The sequence below is a fragment of the Peromyscus leucopus genome, chromosome 9, assembly GCF_004664715.2.
Source record: "Peromyscus leucopus breed LL Stock chromosome 9, UCI_PerLeu_2.1, whole genome shotgun sequence".
NCBI lineage: Eukaryota > Metazoa > Chordata > Mammalia > Rodentia > Cricetidae > Peromyscus > Peromyscus leucopus.
Window position 1 is genome coordinate 101,620,714 of NC_051070.1, and position 25,457 is coordinate 101,646,170.

Consider the following 25,457-nt stretch of genomic DNA (forward strand, 5'->3'; position numbering starts at 1 on the left):
ACCACCTGGACAGGAGTAGGACAAATCAAATGGTCACAGTTGAGATGAAAATACGCGCGCGCGCGCGCGCGCGCACACACACACACACACACACACACACACACACACACACACACCAGAGGGATGTCCATTGTGACCAGTTATGACAGGCTTAGTATGAGTGAGCATGAGAGTAAGATACCCCTGGAATATAGCCTAATCAGCTGTAACTCTGCACTCATAACCATAACCAAAACATGTATCATTTTCAGAGGCTTTTAGTGAGTGCTTCATTTGGCTTTTAGGGTGAGGATTTAGAAAGGAGCATGTGTGGCAGGCAGAGGAGAAAAGTTTCATTGGGAAACACTATATAGCCAGCTCCAGAATAGGTCTGCTCTCTAAAGAGAACTGAGGCCACAGCCTTGTCTCAGCTTGAGAAAGAAGATGCTACAGAACTTATAGACAAGAGACACAAGCTAGTGACAGATTAAAATTCGAGCATAAGATTAGAGAGCAGCCCTCCTCTGCATATTACTGCCACACAGACAAGGTCCAAGGTAACAGTGATAACTACAATCAGTGCAAGAAACACAGTTTATGAGAAACAGTGATTACAGAAAGTCAACATCAATTGAATATATGAAAAACACACGAGAGAAGCCCATCATCTCTAACCACATAGAAATAAGAAGCATTAAAGACTCACTCTTAATAAGATTTACAAAAATTCTTATAGCATAATAACTGTTTCTGTGGTAACTTATATGATTCAATATCCATGCTTTCAACAAAAAATTACAGAGCCTTCCAAAAGAGAGCGGAGAAAAAGAGACAAAGCATATGATAGAACCAGGCCTCAACACGGCACAGAAAATGAAATGATCAAAAGGCTATTTAATCATGGTTAAAATGCTCAAGACTCTCAGTAAAAAATATCCATGGACAAGACAGTATAATGTTAGTTCAGGCAAAGAAGGAAGTTATAAGGAAAACTCAATAAGGAATGCTAGAAAATAGAACCATGTAACAAAATTGAAGAGAACTTTGCTAGTCTTACGATAGCTTCTACATGACTGTCAATAGAATCAGAGAGCTTCAAGATAAGCAGAATTTCCCAACAGAAAAGGAAACAGAACAGAACCATATTTATGAGTTGTAGAATGATTTTAATGGTACACTGTAGCATAACAGAAAATTGGAATTTCAGAAAAAAAGAGAAGAAAAGAAACACTTTTAAATCATGCCAGCTGAAAACTTTGAAATCTAAAAATGACAACCATCCATACTATGTATTTTACTGTTTCAATCACATGGCATGTTGGAAACAACAGCACTTTAGGATCACTAAAAATGACCAGGGGTTGTCAGGTTTCCTGGGGTTGGCAGAATGGAATGTTGAGCACAGAGGACATTTAGGGCATTGTATAGGTTTTAGTACCTGCAAGTCATATGGTACTTTAATGCTGAATCATATGCATTTGCCAGAATATGTAGAGACATACAGCATAGAGTGGATATTAATGTGTACTGATTAAAGGAATAATTTAGCTCACTAGAATATACTTTCATGAAGTATACAGTGTGAAAAAAGAATCACACACACACACACACATATATATATATATGTGTGTGTGTTTGTGTGTGTGTGTGTGTGTAAAACAACAGAAGGATATATATATATATATGTATATATATATATGTAAACCAACAGAAGGATATGACATAAAAATGCTGATCTCAGTGACTTTGAAATTACAGTTTGTAATACTTGTAGCTGAAGGAATATACCTCAGTACTGTATTTGAAATCTTTCTCAGAGGTATGCAGGTGTGTTGTTATACATTTATATGTGTGGATCTTGGCATATTGAGTTGAAAGAACCTGGATATAATGATACCCCGATAACCATGAGTACCCCTAGAAATCAGATTAGGGTTTCTAATATTCTTTACAAATTATTATAGGAACACAGATCTCCTTAGAGACATGGCTAATTGTAGGACTGAGGATGAGCCAAGAGTACCCTACAGTGCTGAGAAGGAAGGAAGGATTCAAAAGTGATAAATAATGAAGTAAATAAACTTCACCATGAAAGCATGGTCATATCAAAACATCCCAGAAAAAAAAAAAAACTTAGAGTTCCAAATTTCAAAACGTCAAATAACTAGAGTAAGAGAATAATTCAGTTTTGGATTATATTTAGAAAAGTTGATATGACTATGAAACAAGATAAATAACTAAATTATCCATTAAAGGTAGAGAACAGGTAAATCTCCATGCCAAAAAAACTCTGAATAATTTATATAGTCTTCTTGTCTTTAAAAAGCAGGATTTTAGCTCCCTACACTAATTGCGGGGTTCACACAGAGATTTGTCTTTCTACACAATGCTGTAGAGAGAAGAAGGGGAAAATGTGGTAGCTTGCTACTTCAAGTCATGTGACCAAGGTTTGCCTCAACACTGGCAAGTTATATTGACATAAACTTTTAATTGAATAGTCTTTCTTTTGGTATTTTACAGCATGGTTTCTCATGGCTGTCTGTAAACTCCATATGTAGCTAAGATTGGCCTCTAATTTCTGATCATTTGCTTCCACATTGCAAATGCAAATATTGACATCTAAACTAGTGCTTTAGCTCTATGTTTCTCTGCTAGAAATAACTATGCAAATCAAATCATAAGAGAACTACTAGAAGTGTTCTACAAAGTACTCAACCAGTACTCATTTAAAAAAATACACAAAACACTGAAACCACTAAATAAGACAGGTTAAAGAATCTGTCAAAACAGAAAGCTTGTAGAAGCATCTCTATTAAACAGTAGTGTAGATATCTGACTGGCATCTAGAACAGAAAAGGAATCTTGATGGAAAATGAAATAAAATTCAGTGAGGCAAACTTAAGTTACTAATATTGCATAGCATCAGTTTTCAAATACTGAAAAATGTACTTACTGAAACGTGAAATAAATTGTTTATTTGAAACTACAACTAAGATAAAAAGGAAAAATTTAAGACCCTCTTTTTTCATAAATTTTCTTTTTTTAATGATAGAATCCATTCTTGCCTTGTGCAAAGAATGAATAAATCAAGATAACTCAGTAACTAGGACACAACTACCTCATCTGTGAGATAGTCAGTCTTTAATTTTATTGACTCCCAACATAAATAATCATTTTGGTTTCACAGGAGTTGGTTTCACTAAGGCAAAGAGGTACTATAAATGTTTGAGATTTTCCATTGGTTTCCTGCTAAGAAATGTTCAAAGGATCTGGAAATTGGTAATAACTTTTGATAGTCTATGGAACAGAAACACAAATACTTTCATAGACATGGTAGTGTATAAGCCACATACTTCAGAAAAATATTAAACATTAACACCATGTGCTCTGTAGTTCATTCCACCATTAAAATATATGTGTACAGGTGTTCTCCTGATGTTAGCCTGGCATTGTGTACTGAATTTAAAAAATCCACTTTCAGTTTTGAAATTCTGTTGGACTACTTGATTCCATTTCTTTAGGTAGCCTTATTGAGGTTTCACTGAGTGAGCTTTAATTGATGGGTCTGCAAATGGAAGGCTTGGGAATGAAGAGGAGCTTTGTAAGGGGAATGCCATTTAAACCATTTGAACCAGGAAGGTACATCCATTAGTCCAGCTCTTTTGGTACCCGTCTTATGGGAGCTGTGTCTCTGGCCATGCCTGTCACTCTGGACAATGTTTGGTATTGGATCAAATTTGAGAATATTTTGTGAAAGGGGTTGAGATGTCCTTTTCAGAGTGTCGGTCATAAATGCAAGCACATCAAGCATGATGAGAAGGCGCTAGGAGTTTGTACCCACTTTCAGGCTTACCGAATGATGGTGCAATCAGAAGGTCATAATTATAGACTAATGTAGATTCATGTCACACTTAGTTTCCTGGAGAGGGCTGAAGGGCAAATTGAAGAATCAGATTTAGCTTCATAAAATTGATCCTATCCATCTTAATGGATCCAAACTATTCACTGATGTCAAAGGCATTCCAGAGAAGAATCCTCCATGTTGAGCAGTTCGGGGGGGGGGGGGGGGGATAAGTTTCTGTCTTCTCCAGACAAAAAAGATAGTATAGGTCTTCTATAAGAATAAAGGCTTTTAGACCAAATACCCTCCTTATATCTTCATGGAAGAAAGGAAAAAGAACAATACTGTTTTTTTTTAAATGATGGCTTATTGTGTGTCAAATAGAACACAGAAACCTACAAAAGTATTGTTTAAAAGTACTTTTTGTGCTCCTAAAACCTAGATTGGAAGGGATTAACATCCTATTTTATATATAAGGGCACAGAACCTAGAAAGGGTGAAGCTTTTCCTCAAGTTTAGCTTGCTTAATTCATTGTAGAATTGCTATATGAACCTATTTCTCTTCCACGCTGATAAGTGTTATTTCATTTTCATATTACATCTTGGTCTTGGTAAGGTACTGATTTTCCAGGTAGAGAAGTATAAGACCACACTGCTTTTTTTTTCTCCCAGCTAGGAATGAGTTGTAGTCAGGCTATCTGTGGCCACTTACTCTTTCTGTGAATTTAGAGCCATGTGTAGTTCAATTCTCTGCCTCTTAAATTCTTCATGGGCAACTGTGGTTCATAATGATCTGAGAAATGTCCAGAGGGCTAAACGATTTTGTATCTAAGAGCTTTGTGATGTAAATTCTCAAAAGTTGATCCTGTTCTGGTTGCCACTGTTATTCTAACAGAGGCCTTTTTTCTCAGGCATGGCTACACAGAACTGGACCAGTGAACAGCACACTTTAGTGCCACCCCCTGCCCTACATCTCAGTAGCACAGAAATGAGACTGTTCTTGAGTCAGAAGTTATCTCTTCTTACCGGCCAAAATAGGGTTCCATCCATCTGCAGATTATGGTACAGCAATTCATGAACTATGTATGGTTCAGCAAGAAAACTGAATCATTCCTTGTGATTGGAGCACTGGCCATGTATATTTCTGCAGCTTTGCATGTGCAGAACCTGCAGCTTGAACTGGTCAAAGCATCTATTACTGTAGGCTTTCCCAGAGGGAAGCCAACAGTGTACCTGCTGGGAGCCTGGAAAAACTAACAAAACTATTGCAGGTGGCTGAACAGGCAGGGCATTTCAAAGAACTTGAGCAGTCGGGGGCGGGGGGGGGGGTCATAGAATAGTATTTATTTTTTTTAATGTTTAGCTAAAGTCTAATTACTCACTTACATTCATTTCAGGCATAGTGTTGGCTCCAAATTACTAAGTGATGACTAAATAACACCAGCCAACTTTATCACCCAGGATTACAGGCTTCCATTACTGTGGGAGCATTCTGGTGCCCAGAGAGATAACAGCTCAGTAGAAAGTAGTAAGGGTCCATACACTTTCCATATCAAGGAAGCTATTCTTTGCTTCCCTTTTGCATCTTTAAGGGGAAATACCTTTCTTCTTATATGCAAATGGGGGGGGTGCTCCCAGGGATCAGGAAATATGTAGGCTTTGTATGCCTTGCTTGGAACTGCTCATTTCCTCCAAGGTAACGCAAGAGCAGCCATGGACACTCACCAACAGATGGACAAGAATGCAGCTCCCTAACATGTGTTTACAGAAACAACTGCATTTGTCTAAAGTTATCAGGCCCTCTTCTTCATAGTTTATGCACTCAACAGTGTGCTCACAAAGCCCCATACTCACCCAAGCCTCCATTTCCTTATCCATAATGCATCCCCCTCGGATCCTGAGAATGCCTGTTTCACATAATTGCACAGGGTTTCCTCAATTGTGAGACCAGTCAGGATCTCTTAAAGTGGGGACAAAGTGTGAATTGCCTGAAGAACTGTTGCCTTGGACACATCAACTGACATGTACATTTGGGGGGGATTTCCACTGTTGTAAAGTGGAATGTTTTCTCCAAGGAGGCATGACAAGGACACACATCACCCAAAGCATGTGTATCTGCTTTGGCATACAGAGATATTCTGTTGAAAACCAGGATGGCAATATCCTCTCCTTCCAACCCTGCAAGATGCTAGAGGAAGAGCTCTAGAGGCGAGGAGGAAGGGCTCCAGCTCCTAATACATTCTGCTTTGACAACTCTCTTTACTCTGTTGTTCTCTCCTAAAATGAAGTTGTCTTTTGAGCCATTGTTATCAACGCTGGGCTATCATTTCTGTGGCCTGAGGGATCCTGGTACCATTTTACTTTTCAGAAAGCAAATATTAAAACAGTCCCCAGGTATCCTATTTATCTTCCCAAATGGTGGCTCCGCCAGCAGTGCCTGTGGGCTTGTTTATGTGGATGAATTTTCCTCTGACTGTGAGCTACTTATTTTTCATTTGGTACAATGGCTATTTCTTTGCAAAGTTGACTTCCGTGCTTTCTACCTGTCATAAGGGATCAATGGCTATGTGATGCTAACAGAACTAAACTTTTGTATAAGACAAGGGAATATTTGATGTTTCAGCCCGTGGAAACCCCCTGCCTTCTCTGCCTTCGTCCTCAGGGACAACAGCAGGCACAGACTTTGTGTGTATCTCTTTCTTGAAGTTTGTGGTTTCTCATAATTGCTTGATTCATACAAAACAGCCACTCTGTGAAGTTATTCTCAATTGATAATGCATGGGCATAGCAGGGGATGCTGAGAGAGAGAGAGAGAAAGGGAGCTTTCTTTCCTTTCTTCAATGTGGTTGTTACACCCACATGTTACCTTTTCTGTCTATTTCCCCCTTTGTGATAACTTCTTTGCTGGGTTTCTGTTAGCATTTGTGATATAAAATATGTTCACACCATAGTTTTAAACTATAAGGAACATTTAATTAACAGACATCATTAAAGGATTCCAAGGTGACACTATAAGAGTCCTAGGGTTTCTATTGCCGTGAAGAGACATCATGACCACAGCAACTCTTATAAAGGAAAACATTTAATTGAGGAGGGCTTACAGTTTAGAGGTTTAGTCCATTATCATCATGGCAGAGAACATGGTGGCACACAGGTATACATGGTGCTGGAGAGTTAGTTCTACATCTGGGTTGGCAGACAGCAGGAAGAGAGAGCAGCACACTTCTGCCAACTAGGTCATACCTACTCAAACAAAGCTATGCTTCCTAATAATGCCACACACTATGAGCCTATGGGAGCTATTTTCATTCAAACCACTACACTGCATTCCCCGGACCCCATAAGCTGGTAGTCCTACCTCTAAGACCTAGGCCCTGAGGCACAACCCATGTTCCCCCACCCCCACCCATTGCTGCCCCAGTTGCAGGCAAGTAGGGAAGATTCCAGCAGGCAGACCTTCCTGCCAACACTTCAGAGGGACCCTGTAATCTATGAGACCCACTCCCTCCCCCAAACCCCAGTGACCCCAGAGGCTCCCTGAGGCAGAATCTGCCAGCTCTGATTAGACCAAGAGGTGAGTGACTCTTCTCCCAGCTGGGGAGCAGCTGTGGTCTTTGGCAGAGAGATTCCAGAAGAATGGCAGGCTTGAAAGGCTTGTTTCTTCCTTCTCACCCTTGTCCACCTTCCTCCTTGACCCATCTTCAACTCTCCCTACCATCCTTTCCCTTCGATTACAGTCATGTTTGGTATTCCCATCTTCCTCTTTGCCATCATCTTGATCTCTCCTGCTTCTTGTGCCTCTTTCTCCTATCCTTACAGCAGAAATATTTGATTGGCACCAGATCCACATGCAAAATAGACTTTGGCTAACTCAGCTATAAAAGAAGCAATTAAAAATTTTATTTCATTGGAAGTAGAGAGTCTTTCCAACATGGTTGCCCACAGATGGTAAAAATGTATGCCTGATATATGGGACTTACATCTCACAATAATTTCCTAGTGACAGGGTAGAAAGAACCATGTTCACTTACTTCTGCTACTTTGAAAGGCAGCATGCACTGTATGCCAGATGCTACATTTCTTATGCTGCCTCAAGTCATTGTCATAAATAGAAATATTGCTGTTCCTCTCTTCTGAAGCCACTCTAGCAACTATTCCTAATGTTTCTTTGACAACTCTGTATCCTTTCTTGCCTCCTACTCAGGTGGATTCTTCTCTAACCCACCCCATCATATTCACATCACACTTCTTAAATGCTTCTCACGCTGTTTTCTATTTCTTCTTATGCAACCATCCCTCTAGCTGGCTTGTGGGATTTATGAAAGTCTATCTTGCTCCTGTTTGTAGTTGGAGGGAAATCCTATAGTACTGTCTGCTGTGGAATGTAGAGGAGAGTCCACTAAGCCTTGATGGTAAGTTTCTGCTTATCTTCAGTTTTAGTCTAGCCTAGAGGCAAATTCTGTTTTGTTTGTTTGTTTATTAGAGATTTATTTGTGTGTATGTCTCTGTGAGTATGTGCCAAACAAGTGCTCACAAAGACTAGTCAAGGGTATCCGGTCTATGGGAACTGGAGTTACAGGAGGTTGTGAGCTGATCTATGATGGTTTGGGAAACCTAACTTTTGTCTTCTAAAGGGCAATAAACACTCTTAACTATTGAGCCATCTCGCCAATTCTCAGGGTTTTTTTTAATACCATATATTCTGGTTACAGTTTTCTCTCCCTCTATGCCTCTCAACTCCTCTCCATCTCCCCTCTCATCCATATTCATACCTTTATGTTGTTAGAAAATAAACATGTAACTAAGGAATAATAATAAAATAAAATAAAACATAAACAAATTGGAAAAGAACGAAACAAATAAACAAGAAAAAGAGCCAAATAAAAATCACAAACAGATATGGACTCAGAGACATACACATTTGCATTCACAGGAATCCTACAAAACACAAAACCAGAAGCCATAGTATATACACAAATGGCCGGTAAGTTGAAAAAAAAAAAAGTCCTGACACAACATTATGAGACAAAAAGAGCATCTAAAGATTCGGCTGAGTGATGAATTCATTTTGTGTTGGTCATCTACTGCTCGGAATGTGCTTTACTCCTGAGTGGTTTGTTTTCCCAGTGAGACTCCCTTAGAGAAAAATTGCTCATGTGCAAGTGACTATCAATTGGAGACAGCTTCTGGGTTAGGGATGGGGGCATGTGTCCACTTCTCCTTTCAGCTCTAGAACCACATCTTGAGCAGATCTAATGTACTAGATCTATAGTTTCTGTAAGTTCTTATGTGTACCAGGCCTGCTGTATCTAGGCCTTGATTCCTTGGTGTCTGTTCCCCTCTGGCTCTTCCAATTTTTTTCTACCTACCCCCCTTCCTCCAAGTTCCCTAAGGGAAGGGAATATGAAGGAGATACTTCTTTGAAGGCTGAGTGTTGTAAAGTCTCTCACTCTCTGAACAATATCTGTATTTGTTTCTGAAAGACCCCCGCTCCATTATAAGGACATGGGGCGTTGGGCCGATGAAATGCCCCCCCCCAGTCCCAATAACTTAGCCTAAGAAACGCCATTCTAAAGGAATCAGAAAAACAGGAATTCACAGCTGTGGCTGGCTAGCCATCTGGCCTTGGGAGAGAGATAACTGTGGCTAGCCATCCGGCCTTGGGAGAGAGAGATAACTGTGGTCAGCTGCCTCGGGAGAAAGACAGTTGAGTCAAATCAGGATATTTTATGGCTGGCCCCCTGGCCTTGAGGAATAAGCGGCTGGGCTGGAAAAACACCCACTATACCCTGGGCAAGGCCAAGTCAGCCACACACATATGACCCCAAGTTCAACCTGGCCTTCTTTGAAACAACCAATAGGGACCCTGTAACTATGCTTCTCACTTCTGTAACTGTGCCTCTGCCCCTGGGATCCCATAAAAAGTCCCCCTTGCCCTAGGAAGGCGCGCAAGTCCTCCGAGAGACTTCGCCCCAGTTACCTGGTCTAAATAAACCCCCTTGCTTTTGCATCTAATCTGTGGTTTCGGTGTGTTCCTTGGGTTTGGGGTCTCTCCTGAAGGAAGATCTCCCCTGGGGGTCTTTCATTTCCATTAGCTGGATGAGGAGACTTCTTTGATGATAGCTGAACAAGGGACCTATGTATAAGTACAGCAGAAGTCATTAGGAGTAATTTTATTGCTGTATTCCATTGACAGAACAGTAGTATTTGGTCTTACCCTAAGTCCCTGGCCTACTTAGTCTTGGGTTCTTTACTCTTCTGATCTCTTACAGTTCATTCTTTCCTGAGCTGCTACACATATTGATATCATGCTGTTATCACTGCATAACTGGAACCTGACTGCATTCCCTGCTAGTGACAACGTACTGCTTTACTTTACCTGGGAATTCCATCACTGAATTATAAATTGGCCCTTAGCCTTTTTTTTTCTTTGACTAGGAAAACAAAATAAAGCTCAAAAGTCATTGACTTGTCTCATGTCTTTATCTTAGAGCCTATATACTTCGTAGTGTACCATAACATTGATTACTGAACACCAGAAGTTCTTATTAATTTTTTTTAAGACTGGTCAAACATCTTATGGTTACTACTCTTGTCCATTCTAGAGACCTATTATAGCATGAATTCCAGTTGGTCTTAATAATAAAAACCTCGAGCCAGATAACAGGGTAAATGCTGAAAGATAAGTAAAGGAGCCAGCCACTAGAAAGACTTCTTACCTCTCCTGAATCCTCAGCCTGAAAGGGACCAAGCTCCTGTCTCTGACTCACCTTATCACTTCCTCTCTGCCCAGCCACATCACTTTCTGTTTCTTCCTCCCTAGTGCTGGGATTAAGGATGTATGCTTTTCAAGTAATAGGATCAAAGGCATGAGATCCCAAGTGCTAGGATTAAAGGTGTGTGCCACCACTGCCTGGCTTGAAGGATAACTAGTGGATAGCTTTTACTCTGATTTCCAGGCAAGCTTTATTTGTTATATCATAAACAAAATATCAACACACTTCCCCTTTTTTGGCTAAAATAAAAAAAGATTATAACTAACATAATAGAAACTATATACAGTAAGTACAATAACTATACACAATATATACAGGCAATAAATACATCAACAATGTCTACTCTGTTAACATTTAACAAATTCAGAGAAAAACATTACATTATTTATCCTATCTTGGTGACTCCAAAACGTTGTACCTAATTCAGTTTCTGTTTTAACTTGCATTCCTAAAACTATCTTTTAATGTCTTTCAATTTTATACATTTTACATCTCTTTAGTGAATTGCTTTCCTGAATCTGTTTGGGAAGGGGACTTCCAGAAAGAAATGTTTGTGTTGGCTCTGAGGTGTTGAAGTACCCACTGGACGTCCAAGCTTCTCTGAACTTGGCTAGCAGTACTGGTAGTCCCTGAACCATTCCAGACAGACTTATTATGTACATTCTGAGGACCCACCTTCCAGTGTTAAGTGTGAGCTCAGTGAGGGTCTCTTTCATTTTCCTTCAGGATCTCTTTTATCTTTAAATGATTTTTAATGTATTTGTCAGACCATTTAACTGCATTTTTAGTCATCAAGTTAAAAGATACCAATCTCAGTTTCTAAATATTCTAAACATTCATTTTATTCTCTTTACTGATTAAGGTTCATCTGAAACTCCCTTTAAGCTCCTAATATTTTAATCTGTCCCTAACTTTTGTTGATGTTTAGGAACAAACTTCAGAATGCCTTCTTTATCCAAGAGTAATTAATGCTGTATAAATCTACTTCAATTTAATCTTGTTATGATGAAGACATAAAGGCAGAGTCTAACAGTCAAGGAGAACCTGACCTATACAGATTATGAGGTTGATTTGCTGGACTGAAGCAAGTGTTGGAATTAGGCACTGATGAATGCTGCTGCAGGCTCCTTTCATACCGTGGCTTCATTAGTAAATATTGTTGTAGTATGATGATTTTGCTTCTGTATGTAGACTCTTAACTGCAGGGCCTCACATAATGAATATTTGGATAAGGAGCCCCAGTGGTATTGTTAGGTTGACTTTTAAAATAACAGTCAAGGAAATCAAGTTTTCCTTGTTACCTAGTGACCACATAGGGTCTTATTTGCATATGTTGAGAATACAGTTGTCCAGCTGGGGACATGGCTTCTGTATATGACTACAGGTGTGTGTGTGTGTGTGTGTGTGTGTGTGTGTGTGTGTGTGTGTGTGTGTGTTGTGTGCATGTGTGTGAATGTGTGTGAATATAATTTAGAAATCCTCTCATTTGTCTAAGTTTCTTTGTTTGTGGTTTTTTTGTTTTTGTTTGTGTGGTTTTTTTTTAAATGGGGCTACCACACAAACAGAACACATTTAGCAGGAACACATCCCCTAGAGCATTTATATCTGACAGCTTAGAGCATTTACATCTGAGAGCTCAGAGCACTTACATCTGACAGCGTGGTACCATCTCTTAGTCCTTTACCTGTGTTTACATGTATAATCAACATTTCTACTTCTATATTTTATGGGCTCTTGAAATTGGTAAGTTGTAAATGGAGTTTGTCTTTGCGTCCTACTCTGAGTATCCTCTCCTTAGTACAGATGGCTGACTTCTTGACCTGTAAGTATTTGACTAAAGTTCCCCTTTATTCCTGCATTCTCTGTCCTGCTGCTACTCCTTGCTGTGCAAACACCCATCACTGCTTACCTGAGCAGGTGCAATGGCATCCCATCTGGATTCTTTATCCACTCCAGCCCAATCCACTCCAAGTTCATTGCTATGTTACAATGAAAATAGGAAATTAATCTCCTGGCTCTCCCCTGACATACTTCAGTCACTTCCTGGGATTATAATGACACATTCACTGTATACCATGTCCGTGCTGCCTCTGTGCTGCTCTGCTTACTCCAGATTTATCTCAGGGTCTTTGTATGAGTTGTTTTCTACACCGGAACAATGCCTGCCATCCCATGACTTGTGTCTAAAATGACTTATAATTTACATTTCCCCTCTGCTGAGCTCTTAAAGAAGATGGGGTTTCCTATAATACACCTCTGCAGTCATATATATATATATATATATGTATATATCCTCTGTAGAGCAAGCTGCTCGTATTTCTTTTTGTGTTGGTTTAGCTGTCAACTGCTGCTCTAGTGGATTACTAAACCTATGATGGGGACTTGTGCCTATTTCTTCTTTCCCTTCATCCTTAACACCAAATATCATTTCTGCATACTGGTGGCATGGGGGGAAATATCACTACATTACTTGCACTGAAGAGATATGGAGTAAATATGTAATGTAGTACATTCTGGATACTTTCTGTTTAGAGAAAAATTAGCAAAGACTTTGTTCTGGAAGCCAGGGGATGAAGAGAAAATATTCCCTTTGAGGGCAGAAAGTTTCAACAGGACTCAGACAACATGGGGGTTAGGTTCTTAACAGAAAGAATGTCTTCACTTGCATAACTCAAAGTCCCTATTTTACTAAAGGGACTTGGAATATTTCTCTTCAGCTTTTTATTTTAAGATTTATTTCTATTTCACATATATGAGTGTTTGACTGTATATAGGTAGGTGCATGACATGCAATATTTTTAGAAGCCATAATATGGCATCAGAGTCCTGGGAACTGGAGTTACAGGCAGTTATTAGCTGCCATGTGGGTGTTGGGAACTTAACCCTGATTCCACTGAGTCATGGGTCTAATACCAGCTTCTATATTTTGTGGTTGTTTCTCTGGCTTTTAAATCAGCAATGCTGCCCCATTCATTGTCATTTTCTATTATCCTTCCTGATAGAGCTTTACATATTTAGGTGGTATTGGGTTATATAAAATATTTAAAGAAAAATCATGTTTTGAGAAGCTTCTAGACTTCTATCACTAGGCTAATAATATCTAGAACAAAACAAGTAATAATCCTATTTGAGAGAGGAAATTCTAAAGTTAATAACTTTTCAAAATTATAGTGAAAATGGCAAAGATGGAATTTGAACTTCAATATCCTTTGCTTTGAACACCACTTTGCTGACTCTAAGGGGTCTGATTCATCATGACTTAAAATGACTCAAAAATACTAATGAAATATTCAAAAACACAGGATGATTTGCCATCTTGCTTACAAGTGTTGACCCATCATGAAGCTAACAAGTATGTTTTCAAAGATAAATACTACAGTGGGAACAAACTTTTTGGAAAAGTAAAATGGTTTAAACTGCATTAAAATCTTAGAAAAGTCTGTTTGACATCATTCCCACAATACACACAGGTAAAACCACTGTTTTATGTTGGGAAAGATACAGTTATATAGTTCTGTGGCCAGAACCAACCCCAAATCCCAAAGTGCATGGCAGCTTGGCCCTTCCTTGCTGTGTGTGAGTTTTGTGTAACTCCTTATGAGTCAAAGGCACCAATAGCATCATCGCCTGACCACAGCTGGCTCTCTAAATTCATTTTAAGCTTTTACTCTTTTAATTTCACTCTTGATTTAAACTCAGAATTGGTTTTGTTGCACTTCCTAGGCTACTTTTGTCTGGATTCAAAAAGCAGGGAACACAACAGGCAGATTATACATGGAAATCATTCATGTTAGTGGGAACAACCTTATTTTTGCTATGTTTTGTTTTAATGGGTATCATCATCCTTCATATTCAAAATTGTTATTGGTAATGGCAGGACAGGATTAGCTGTCTTATGAAATTCACATTTGTGCTACTGTAGTGATTTTACTACAATCTAGCAAGATGGAATGCTTTGGAATTATTTGCTTCTAAGATCAGCTGGAACATTTAATGAGCTTACAAATGTAGGGTAGAAAGGATGACAATTTTTAAGATGACAATATGCTCCCAGCAAGGTCTCCATGACATATTCTGCATCTCTTTACTTTGAGCACTTTCAAATTTAAAATATTCACCCCAGCTTGTTAATCCACATAATAGTCCCTCTCCATTTACTGGGAAAACAGAATAACCTAAAATTTCTTCTAGGTTTACTTTACATTTTCCAATATTCTTGCATGAACCAGCAATTAAAATGTAAATGAAGCCTAAGAAGGATGGATGCTTGTGAAGCATCGGTTTGAGATGCACTTTCACAGGAGAAAGAACTCGAAAGTATGCAATCAAATTTAAAGAGAATCTATGGCAGATGGTGTCAGAAAAAGAAATAAAACAGCCCTTTGCCGTGCAGGTTTAGAGACAGGTGTGATGGGTTTGGTGCTGCAGTTGGCATTGCTGAGAGAGAAGCATCACACAACAGGCTCATTTCACATGCTCCTGGAAACATCTAGGGACATTTGGGGATGACCTCAGAAAATCCCGGTGTGAGGAATTCTGTGCCCTTCGGCCAACCCACAGCCTGCATTCTGATTATGAATTGCCATCAGCTCTAAGCAGTGGGGCCAAAAATTAAACTGAGCAGCACATCAGTGCAGTTGTGTGGCATATTGGGACCAGGATATAGATCTGAAGTTTCTGTCTGTTGGTAAACCATGCTGGGGTGACCTCTGAGGCCTGGGGACAAGTAATTTCATCATGTTCTTTGTGGAACTCTGTGAAAAGGACATTGGGAATACAGATCACAGTGAGGTCAGGTGGATGACAATGCTCCAACCCCCCCTCCATGGGAGGAGCCTAGCATCGACTGAAGAGTGGGTGGTACTCAGCTCAGGACTGATTAAATGCCTAGGAATGGAATGTCTCCATCATAAAGTAGGCATATTCTTAACTCTGTGAAGCTGTTTTTTAAGTGGTATGTCATATCTATTAAAAAATAGAAAGCTTTTTGCTCCATATCCTTGCCATAGCATACTAAGCTTTGTCTTTTAGCTATTTTATTAGGAACCCCACCTACCTTATCATAGTTAATTTGAAATTCTCTTATGTCCTGTGGACACTTCCTTTGTCATCCCAAGTTCTCCTGAGGATTTATTGTCAGAATAAAATGTATTCAAAATTCCCACCTTGAAACTCCGTCCGGCGCCTCGGATCTGTTTCCATCGGGTTCTACAGAAACTCGTGTGGTTCCTCCCTGTGACAGCCAAAATGGTGAAGTTGATCGAGAGCAAGGAAGCTTTTCAAGAGGCCCTGGCGTCTGCGGGAGACAAGCTTGTAGTTGTGGACTTCTCTGCCACGTGGTGTGGAGCTTGAAAAATGATCAAGCCTTTCTTTCCTTCCCTCTCGGAAAAGTATTCCAGTGTGGTGTTCCTTGAAGTAGATGTGGATGACTGCTAGGATGTTGCTGCAGACTGTGAAGTCAAATGCATGCCGACTTTCCAGTTTTATAGAAAGGGTCAAAAGGTGGGTGAATTCTCTGGAGCTAACAAGGAAAAGCTTGAAGCCTCTGCTGCTGAATTTGCCTGATCGTGCCCTGAAAAACAGAAGCAGCCACTGGCTGTTTAAACCTGTAACTTTTTTAATTTTCAAAAAGATACGAAGTGTGAGGAAAGGCTATGCCCAACTGACATCTGATTATAAATGGCAATAACATATTAATTCTACCCCTTTAAAAAATTGCCATCTCAAATTTTGGGTGCTTATTTTAAGTCATGAGAGTGGCTTATATTTTATGCTCAGGCCTCATGGTGAGTGTTTAGATTCCTATTGCTTTCCAAGACTGTGCTTCCCCTGTTCATTTCAGTACGGCATTTTTGAAGAACAAACATTACAGTGTGGCTGAGTCCATATTACTGATTTGTAAACATTTTGAAGTTTGTGTCTTTTATGCTTTAAATTTTCCAAACCCACAATATTACAATTTTCTCAATTTTTTTATCTAAGTTCATAGTTTGAAAATTTTATATTCATATCTATTATTTTAAATTTTCTTATTTTTATTTTTCCATCTTTTCAAAGTTTTTTTTTTCTGTGTAAAATGTGAAACTGTGGTCAGTGGTCACTTTCTAGAGCATGGCTCTGCTATATAAGCAATATCATTTTAATATGTTCATTTAATATGAAATATTGTCATACTTTCATAAGGATTAGGCATGCACTTCTGGAATCTCTTACGTTGCATTTTTCTTTCTCTAGAATTAGACATTTCTTGGAATGCTATAGCTTTTCTTATGATAAAATCTTCTAACTTTGCTTTCTTTCCTTCAGAACGAATGTTGCGTTCACTCTTAATCTTTTATATTTCCATCAAACATTTGAAATTGGCTGTTTGGTTTCTATAACAACAATGGAATGTCTCCAAGGAGTCTGGTTTTTGAGTCACTATCTCATTGTGCAGCACAGGCTAGCCACAAAATCAAGCTCTTCTTTTCTTAGCCTCAAGCTGACAACACCAGAGTGTGCTACCAAACCCAGCAGCTTCCTTAGCTGGGTTCTTTGCAACCCAGGGACGACGATGCTTGGTCTAAGTATGTGTCTTCTTATCTTAACACATACATCTGTATAGCTGTTCTTTCAACTCTCAGTCAGCCTTCAACATTTTCAACAAACAGGGCTTGTATATGTTTGTCAACTTTATCTGTGTGTATTTTAGGTGGGTTTTTTTTTCTGTTATGTCTTTCTTTCAAATTCGGATTTTTTTTCCCATTAAGTACATTACAAGCAATTTTTTTCCTCCAACCTTGGGTACTGTAAACAAGTTAAGTTCACCTACCAACTCTCCCGGCACCTTTGTAGACTCCAACAGCTTTCTTGCACAGGTGGCCACAATGTCTGAAAAGACAATTTTTCATCCATTGCCTCAAATGGGACAGGTGTGTTTCTATTTTCCCATAGTACACTGCCAACAGGACAGTGGCCAGGAGAAGTGGTACAAGCAGACATTATTGTTCACTTAAGGTCAAAGCGTCCAGATTTTCTTGATGATATATATTTATCTACTACATGTGTGTGCATCCAGTGAAGCTGTTCTTTGTCAGGGTGAGGAATGCCCTTCTAGTATGTCTAGTTTTGGAGAGATTTCATTAAGTGCTGATAGGCTTTCTTGAGCTCTTTCATCTATTTATTCTTTAATAATCTAGTCATCAGATTTTTTCTGAACCTGCTAAAGTGGTAAATCACAGATACACTTAAGCTCTACCCCTACTTGCTTTCCCCATGACAACGCCACCTATTTGTAATGTACTAAGGCTTGGATATGTTATTATATACACTTCCCTGGCTTTTTATTAAGAAAATGTTACATGTGTGATGGGAAGTGTTTTGAGTTTTTGTCTGGGTTTTGCATTGAGATAACACTGGCCTTGTAGAGTAATTCAGAGTAATTCCTTTAAAGTTCAATGATGAGAGGACTCCAAAGAGAGAGGAGAAAGTACAAAACAGGGAATCAACTTTGATAAAAGTAGAGTATTTCTTCAACCTGAATAATTCCCTAACTATATTATGGATGAGAAACACCTGAAAATTCATTTAAATCAGCTTGTATATTAGAAGGTCTGAAATGGGTACTATAACTATCTCTTACCAGGATACAAATCTCTCAGATGTTAGAAATCAGGCGAGTGACCTGCGGAGCACTCCTCCTTCAGTCAGTGCTTCCTAATGTGTCTCCCAGACCAAAAGCATCACAGTCACATGAGGACTTTCCGAAATCCAACATTTCTGTACGCACTGCAGTATGCTAGTCAGTAACTCACCAGGAGCATGTGAGGATGGCCTGAACTCTAGGAGCTTTCAAGGCAACTGCAAAAACACTGAAGTTTGAGGAACCGCTAATTAAATTAGTGAAGAGGGAGGGAGGAATAGAGGTTAGAAAGAGATGGAGGGAGGAAAAAAATGAATGAGAATGAATTGCTAATTTTGTGTGTTTTACTTTAGAATGTTGGAATAATTTCTCTATACAGTCTTCCTTTTTGTTAGGACCTGTGAAATATCTGAGAATAAGGGACGTTTCATTGGGTCAGATGTTTGAGTATAATTTAAGTAGATGGACGAACCTGAATATGCGAGCTAGTGAGCTGATGGCATTGTCCAGGACTTGATGCCCACCTAAGAAAGCTGATTCTCAACCTTCATCTCTTATAAAATACCTGCCCCGTAGCATAGTATTCTTGGTGTACTATGAGATACTCAACGTGGTGTTGCGAAGGTTACAGTTTTCTTGAATTTTTGTGGGGATATGTTGCTAAATGGATGAATGGGAAAGTACATGGGAACAGTTGAAGAGAGTATTTGCAAATGAGCCAATGATTGTAATCATGTCCTATGGTGTTTATGTGTTTAAAGACAGAAATGAAAACAAAAGAAAACAAAACAAAACTTGCAGAGAAAGTTCTTGAATCTGTGGATCCAGAGCTCCTAATAAGCTGGAAGAATTGTTTTACGAAGCATATTTTAAAAAATGAGCTGGGTGTAAATTGTAGTGACTGAAAAGTGAAGTGTTGGAATTAGCATGTTTTGTGATGACAAGAGGCAAGGTGCCACATTGGTATAGAGGCTGGTGTCTCCTGTACAGAACATGGGCACTAAGATGGCTACAGACGTGGTGAACATGATATTTGTGTAAATACTGAAAATCTCTTTCATAAAGTGATGTCAATATCAGAGTAATCGAAAGATGAATAATGGCTAGATCATCAAAGATCCAACAAAACTCAGACGACACAGAGATCTGAGCACCGCAGAATAAAAACTCAGTTGTTGCTGACACCAGAAAGTGCAGAGACCCTCATCTTGTAGCTCATTAATCAGGGGCCACCACAGTTTCCAAAATATATGCTTCTACAGTGTTCAGAAGTCATAGAATTTACTTATAGTATTTATCAAGTTATTATAAGTATGAGCAAGAGTGTGACTGTACAAATACCAAAAGGAAAAAAATAAAAGTAGCAGTCAGTTACTGTATAGATCTCTACAAGAAAACTGAATCATAATTTCTCCTTCATGTTTTTTTCCTATTCAAAACAGGAACAACAACATCAAAAAAAAGGTTGGCTTTGAAAGACTCCTACCTGCTCAGAAGTACAAAGATGGAGATTTCTGCCTCTGTGTCCCACTAGCATCCATTCTAATTCTGTTTTTCAAATTCACAGAGAGTGAAGATGTTTATCAAAGGCAGGTGCTGTCAATTTCATGTATCATCTTTGGAATTGTCATCGTGGGCATGTTCTCTGCAGCATTCTACTTCAAAAGCAAGTAAGACCATTTCTCTGGTGATTAAAGGTTACGTCTGAAAGAAAGCTCTTTTCCTCCATAGTCTCAATTTCAGCTCCAAGCAGAGGGATCCTTTGCACATTGGTTCAGCAGTGATCTGCAGAGAATTAGAGCAGTCTGTGGATCACAGTGAATGCAGGCAGCCACATGTGTGTGTGTGGTGGGGAGAGTGTTCTCAGATACACAATGGAGGAGGTTTCAGACACCTTGGTCACCTGTCTTCATTAAAGGCTTAGCAGCTTCCACTAAAAGGCTAACTAACTCTCTTTGGTAGGAACTAGGGTGGGGGTGGGGGAATCACTGCTGTGAACCTAGATGCCATCAACCATTGTCAATAAGAAAAGCCTTTTCCAGGAAAAAAAGAAAAAAACTACAAAAAAGTATCAGTTTACTTTCAAACAGTTTTTTGCTTGTTCTCATAAAATTTAAGTCACATTTAATGAAAGAACACCAAAAACTGTGCATGGGTTCACAGTTTGGGATATGGAATTTGAATATGCTCTGAATTTCACTTGCCAAGAAACTATCTGCAGATGAAGGGACTTATGATGATTCATAAAGCAGAATTAAAAGTATATTATATCCATATTAATGTGTTTATAACTCTGCATTTTTATAAATGAACATGGATGAAATTATTTATGAAAATGATGTCATCTGTACTTAAGATAGGAATTGCAGATCCAAGAGTTAGTCTATTAGGTTCTTGAACCTTCAGACATTGGCTCCAGTGATATGGCTGCAGCCTGTCTGAAATCACAGTCAATGCTCAATTGCCTTTCTTTGGACCACTGTTTTTCTGTTCATTTTCTTTTCCAAAAATGGAGCACTTTGCAGATACAGTTTGTAATCTCTGTCTGTAAGTCACACCTGTCAATTTTTAAAGAGAGCTACAATTATGACTTTAAATAAGAAATATTGAGGCATGACTACAGGATTAGTGACTATTATTTCAACAAACTTTTTTTTCAAATGCTTTTAGAGTTTCAGAACTACTATAATAACAGCATAGAGAATTCTCATGCACTTCCTACCTAGTACCCTGTTATTAAGTATTGTATTAGCATGGTATTCTTGTCACAATAATGTCCAATAATTGTACTGTGTAACTAAAGTCCATACTTTCAGTCTTCCTTAGTTTTTGACATAATGTCTTTTTTCTTACTCAGGCCCTTTTCCAGCATACCACATAACATTTCCTGTCACATCTCTGTACCTATTGTCTGTCACAGTGGTGATCTCCAAACACGTGCCAGGCACACTGGGATTTTAGTGATTAACTCTCTGCCCTTACAACTTTCCAAGTTTTTTTTTCTTTTTTTTTCTTCTGCATTTTCAAATAATATATCAGTCAGCTTCTATTGTCTTAACAAAGAGGTGAGATACTGAAGCTGCAAGGCCTTATTTGGACTCAGTTTTGTTCATTTCAATCAGGATTGATTGGTCCTATTGCTTGTTGTGACAGGATGTGGCCACACATCATGGTTGCAGTATGGAGCAGAAGAGAGCCTCTGGGCAGAATGTGAAGCAAAAAAGGAATGGGGGGGGGGGGGAATCTCACTCTCCCCTTCAAGGGAATATTTTCAATAACCAGAAGGCTTCCCAATAGGTCCAGGTTTTAAAGTCTCCACCAGTCGCTCTGAGCCAAGCTGGGGACTAAGCCAATGCACAAGCCCTTAGAGAACAACACTAGACACTATGGGAATTTATTTTAAAACATTAAGTTGTGAAAGGAACAAAGTAGAAAATTACAAATATGGTACTGTGACTCCCAGGAGTTCTAGTTTAACTCTATGCTATAAGCTATAGTACTAAATTGGCTTATATAGTCTTCTAGCTGAACGGCAAAGCTCCTAGTTGGGAGTTCCCCTGCTTTGGTGGAGCCCCAGTGAGGCCATGTGAGGGTACTGGTTGGGATAGTATATGAGCCCTGGGTGCATTTGAATCTCCAATTTGCCATTGATTCATGTTACTAGGAATATTTCCTTCCTGCTTTCTTTTTGGAAAAATATGAATTAAAAAATACCTTATAGGGCGAAAGCTAAAGGAGATGGCACTGTGAAGGGCGTTGCTTAGTATTCAAATCGGAAACACTTCAAATCAGAAATGAGCAACCTGAGTTGTTAATATTCATGGCTTTCCACTCTAGGACTTAGAGGCTGGATAGCTACCAAATTAAGAGCAGCACTTGAGCCCACAAAGGGTAGACACCCAGCTTGGCATTAGGAGTGTCTGCTTTTAATGGCTGTGTATGAGAAAGAAATTGGGAAGTAATATTAAATTTACAGAGCAATAAGTAAATTGCTATGAAGACAAAACTAATCACTTATTCCTAGAGTACAATTTGCAGTTTTAACACATTTAAGCAAAAGATTGATTATAGTCATCTTAACAATGAAAGCAAGCAAGTACAGGATGTGTGGCATCAGGACCATCAGTCTTTCTCCCTGGACCACAGGGGAGCTCTGAGACCAACATCTGTTGCCAGGGCATAATGAGGAGTCAGAGTGTTTAAAGGAAACACTGGCAAATACAGGCTTCCTAACCGGAGACTTAGAGGACCACACTGATGAAAAAGCACACACTGGGATGCTCTGCTTCTACCTGCCTTAGCTGAGGAGCTATTGGCAACTTATGGCTTTTGGGAGAAGAAAAGTGAGTTTTCTTCAAGAATGCAGATCCTGAGAGGCCATCTATGCTCCAATAGAGGGTCCTACACGCATGCACATACAGGAAGCACTAAGTTGACTTGGTGGGTTAAAAAAAAAAAGAGCACATGAACTTGGAAGGGAAAAATGGTGGGAAGAGAGTAGAGGAGAATGGTTAGGGGAGACGTGGGGTGGATTTGGTCAAAAAATATTACAGGAATGTATGAATTCTAAATAAAGTAAAAATATGGTGGAGAATAGAAGAAAAGATAAAATAAATAAGTTTAGATAAAAACAGCAATAATAAAAATGAAAGACCATTCCAACTAGAATCATATTGCTCATCAGAAATCTTCCCAAGTCTGAGAGGTATATTTCATGCCAAGTACTATCTCCCTCCTACCAAAATTGAATGTCCTCTGTTATAACACCCACATGTTTCTTTCTCTTATGGATTCATGGATTCCTCACTCCTTTTCCCCAATATTATAGATAAAATAATGGGCTGGATCTTAATTTTCGTGCATAAAATACAGATATATAATATATAATATGGATTTATAGGATACAATATATATTTTTTCAGCTTTGTAAGCCCCAGTTATAACAAGATCATAAGGTACTTTTAATTGCTCTCCAAATGAGTTCACTGAGTTATGCATTTGATGGACTGAGATCTAGCCTTCTGGATAGAGCAAGCTGGTACTTAGCCAAAAGCTCCATGCTCACAGCCATTTATGTCCTATTTCCCATAAACACTCAGATTGCTTCTCTGGTCTTTTCTCCCTGTTCTTGTTATACATGGCACTGTGTGACCTCATCAAATGCTATCTCAGCAATGATTAGTGCTCTAGTTGGTGGCATAAACCTGGGAGAATGAGCCGATTGAAGTAGACTAAAGTCTCATGCAATAGTCAATTTTATTCAGGGCATCAGACAATTTATATTTTGAGGGTATTCTGAGGGGTAAGCAAGGCTAAATAAGCAAAGGTCTCATGAGTTTAGGCTGTATATAGTCACTAGGATAACCAGTGTTTGAATAAAAATGATAGATGATGGGCAACCTGAAGTAAACTATACTTGGAAGGGGCACAAAAGCACATTCCGAGAACAATCCATGTTATGGAGGAACAGCAGTCATAAGACTTTTGTATTGTTTTCTTAGCTTTTTATCACAAGCTCTCAAAATTCTCTTTACATAACTTTATTCATGGAGAATGTTCCAACAGGCAACCTCACATAGAAAGTAGTATCCTGGCCAAAACAAAAATTGAGGTGGGTAACATGAGGGTGCAGAAATAAAGACATCTTCCAGTCAGAGAAAGTTCTGGTGGAGATAGCTGAGTCCTCTAGCAATACTAAAAGACAGACTGAAAGGAATTCTCAATAAACTCACACATCCCCATTTATAGTTAATATGATGATTAATTCAAGCCTTTATTTTTTGCTCACTTGGTTTAGTTGGAAACCAAATTCTTAAATGAGTTTCTCTTTGCTTTTAACCTACACAGAAAATATGGATAAGATTGGTTGCATCAGTCTTTAGTTATCTGAAAATCAAACACATGGCTCAATCCTAAACTCAGAATCATAGACAGGAGAGGAAAAATTATAGGTAGAGATGAGTTATCAAAGTTGGAGAAATGGTGGGGAGCCTGGGAATTGGAATTGCCGGTAAAATGTGCTCACAATACAGCAACCTGATTCTTCCCATGTGCTGTGGTCTGAGTAAAAGATTCTGGGCTCACATGGATAATCTGATGTACTGCTGTTGTCTTCTTCAGCAGTGGAGGTCTTTGTACTTGTGTTGCAGGCATACAACATAGGAAAATGCTCTCAAGCAAGCTGTACTGAGATAATGCACTTGCAATAGGAGTTCAATGTAAGGCTCTGAAAATGAGAGCAAAGGTCTATATCCTTGCTGCACCCCATTTCAGTTTCTCCCACTCCACAATCCCCATTCCTTCACTTCCAAATATGATGACACCACACACACCCAGTAAAATTCCTTAAAGCTACTCCTATCCCAAGACCTGCTCCCTCAGAGACTCAACCTTTGTGACATCTACAGTTCTACACACATCCCCTTTGTAAGGCATTGCACCAGAGGTATTAAAACTCAGTAGTCTGGTCCTGACCTTATTGAGCTGGTATCATTCCAGGGTGTATGTATAGACCCTGTAGAGAGTGATTGTTCTTAAGGGAGGACAGCAAATCAGTCAGATGCTGATCATTTCCTCTGGTCCAATTTGCTAAGGGGATAAGGGGAAAACAAACAAACTTCTTGTAATTATGAAAGAAGAACACCAGCAAAGAATGGGATGGGAAAGAGCCAAAGGCAGATTCCAAATGAAAGGCCATTTATCCTGAAATATTGCTGAGTCAGGGCTTGCATGAAAATGGTGCTGAAGGTGAATTATAAAAGGATTCAAAAAACACACTGTAACTAGAATTTTCCTTCCTGGCCCATAGTCAGGACAAATCTCTGTCACCCGCCAGCCCCACAGCCACTCAGACCCAATCAAGTAAACACAGAGACTTATATTGCTTGCAAACTGTATGGCCGTGGCAGGCTTCTTACTAACTGTTATTATAGCTTAAATTAATCCATTTCCATAAATCTATACCTTGCCACGTGGCTCGTGGCTTACCGGCATCTTCACATGCTGCTTGTCCTGGCGGTGGCTGGCAGTGACTTCTCCTGCCTTCCTGTTCTTTCTTTTCTCCTCTCTGTTAGTCCCGCCTATACTTCCTGCCTGGCCACTGGCCAATCAGTGTTTTATTTATTGACCAATCAGAGCAACACATTTGCCATACAGAACATCCCACAGCACACACTCAGACATTTTTATGAATAATATTCCTTTAAAACTTATATCTTCCAGTTTCTAAATTATGAGATGA

The 25,457-nt window shown here is 39.1% G+C and overlaps 1 protein-coding gene and 1 pseudogene across 9 annotated transcripts in view; both read left to right on the forward strand.

Moving 5' to 3' along the window:
- Positions 1-25,457, forward strand: part of Nrg3 (neuregulin 3) — a 1,038,176-nt gene that overhangs the window by 983,843 nt on the left and 28,876 nt on the right. For all 9 annotated transcript variants that reach the window (XM_028883033.2, XM_028883038.2, XM_028883035.2 and 6 more), the window contains exon 5: positions 19,785-19,887. In XM_028883033.2, the coding sequence (XP_028738866.1) occupies positions 19,785-19,887 (103 nt within the window). The remainder of the gene's footprint in view (positions 1-19,784; positions 19,888-25,457) is intronic.
- On the forward strand, positions 12,070-16,570 carry LOC114702575 (annotated as a pseudogene).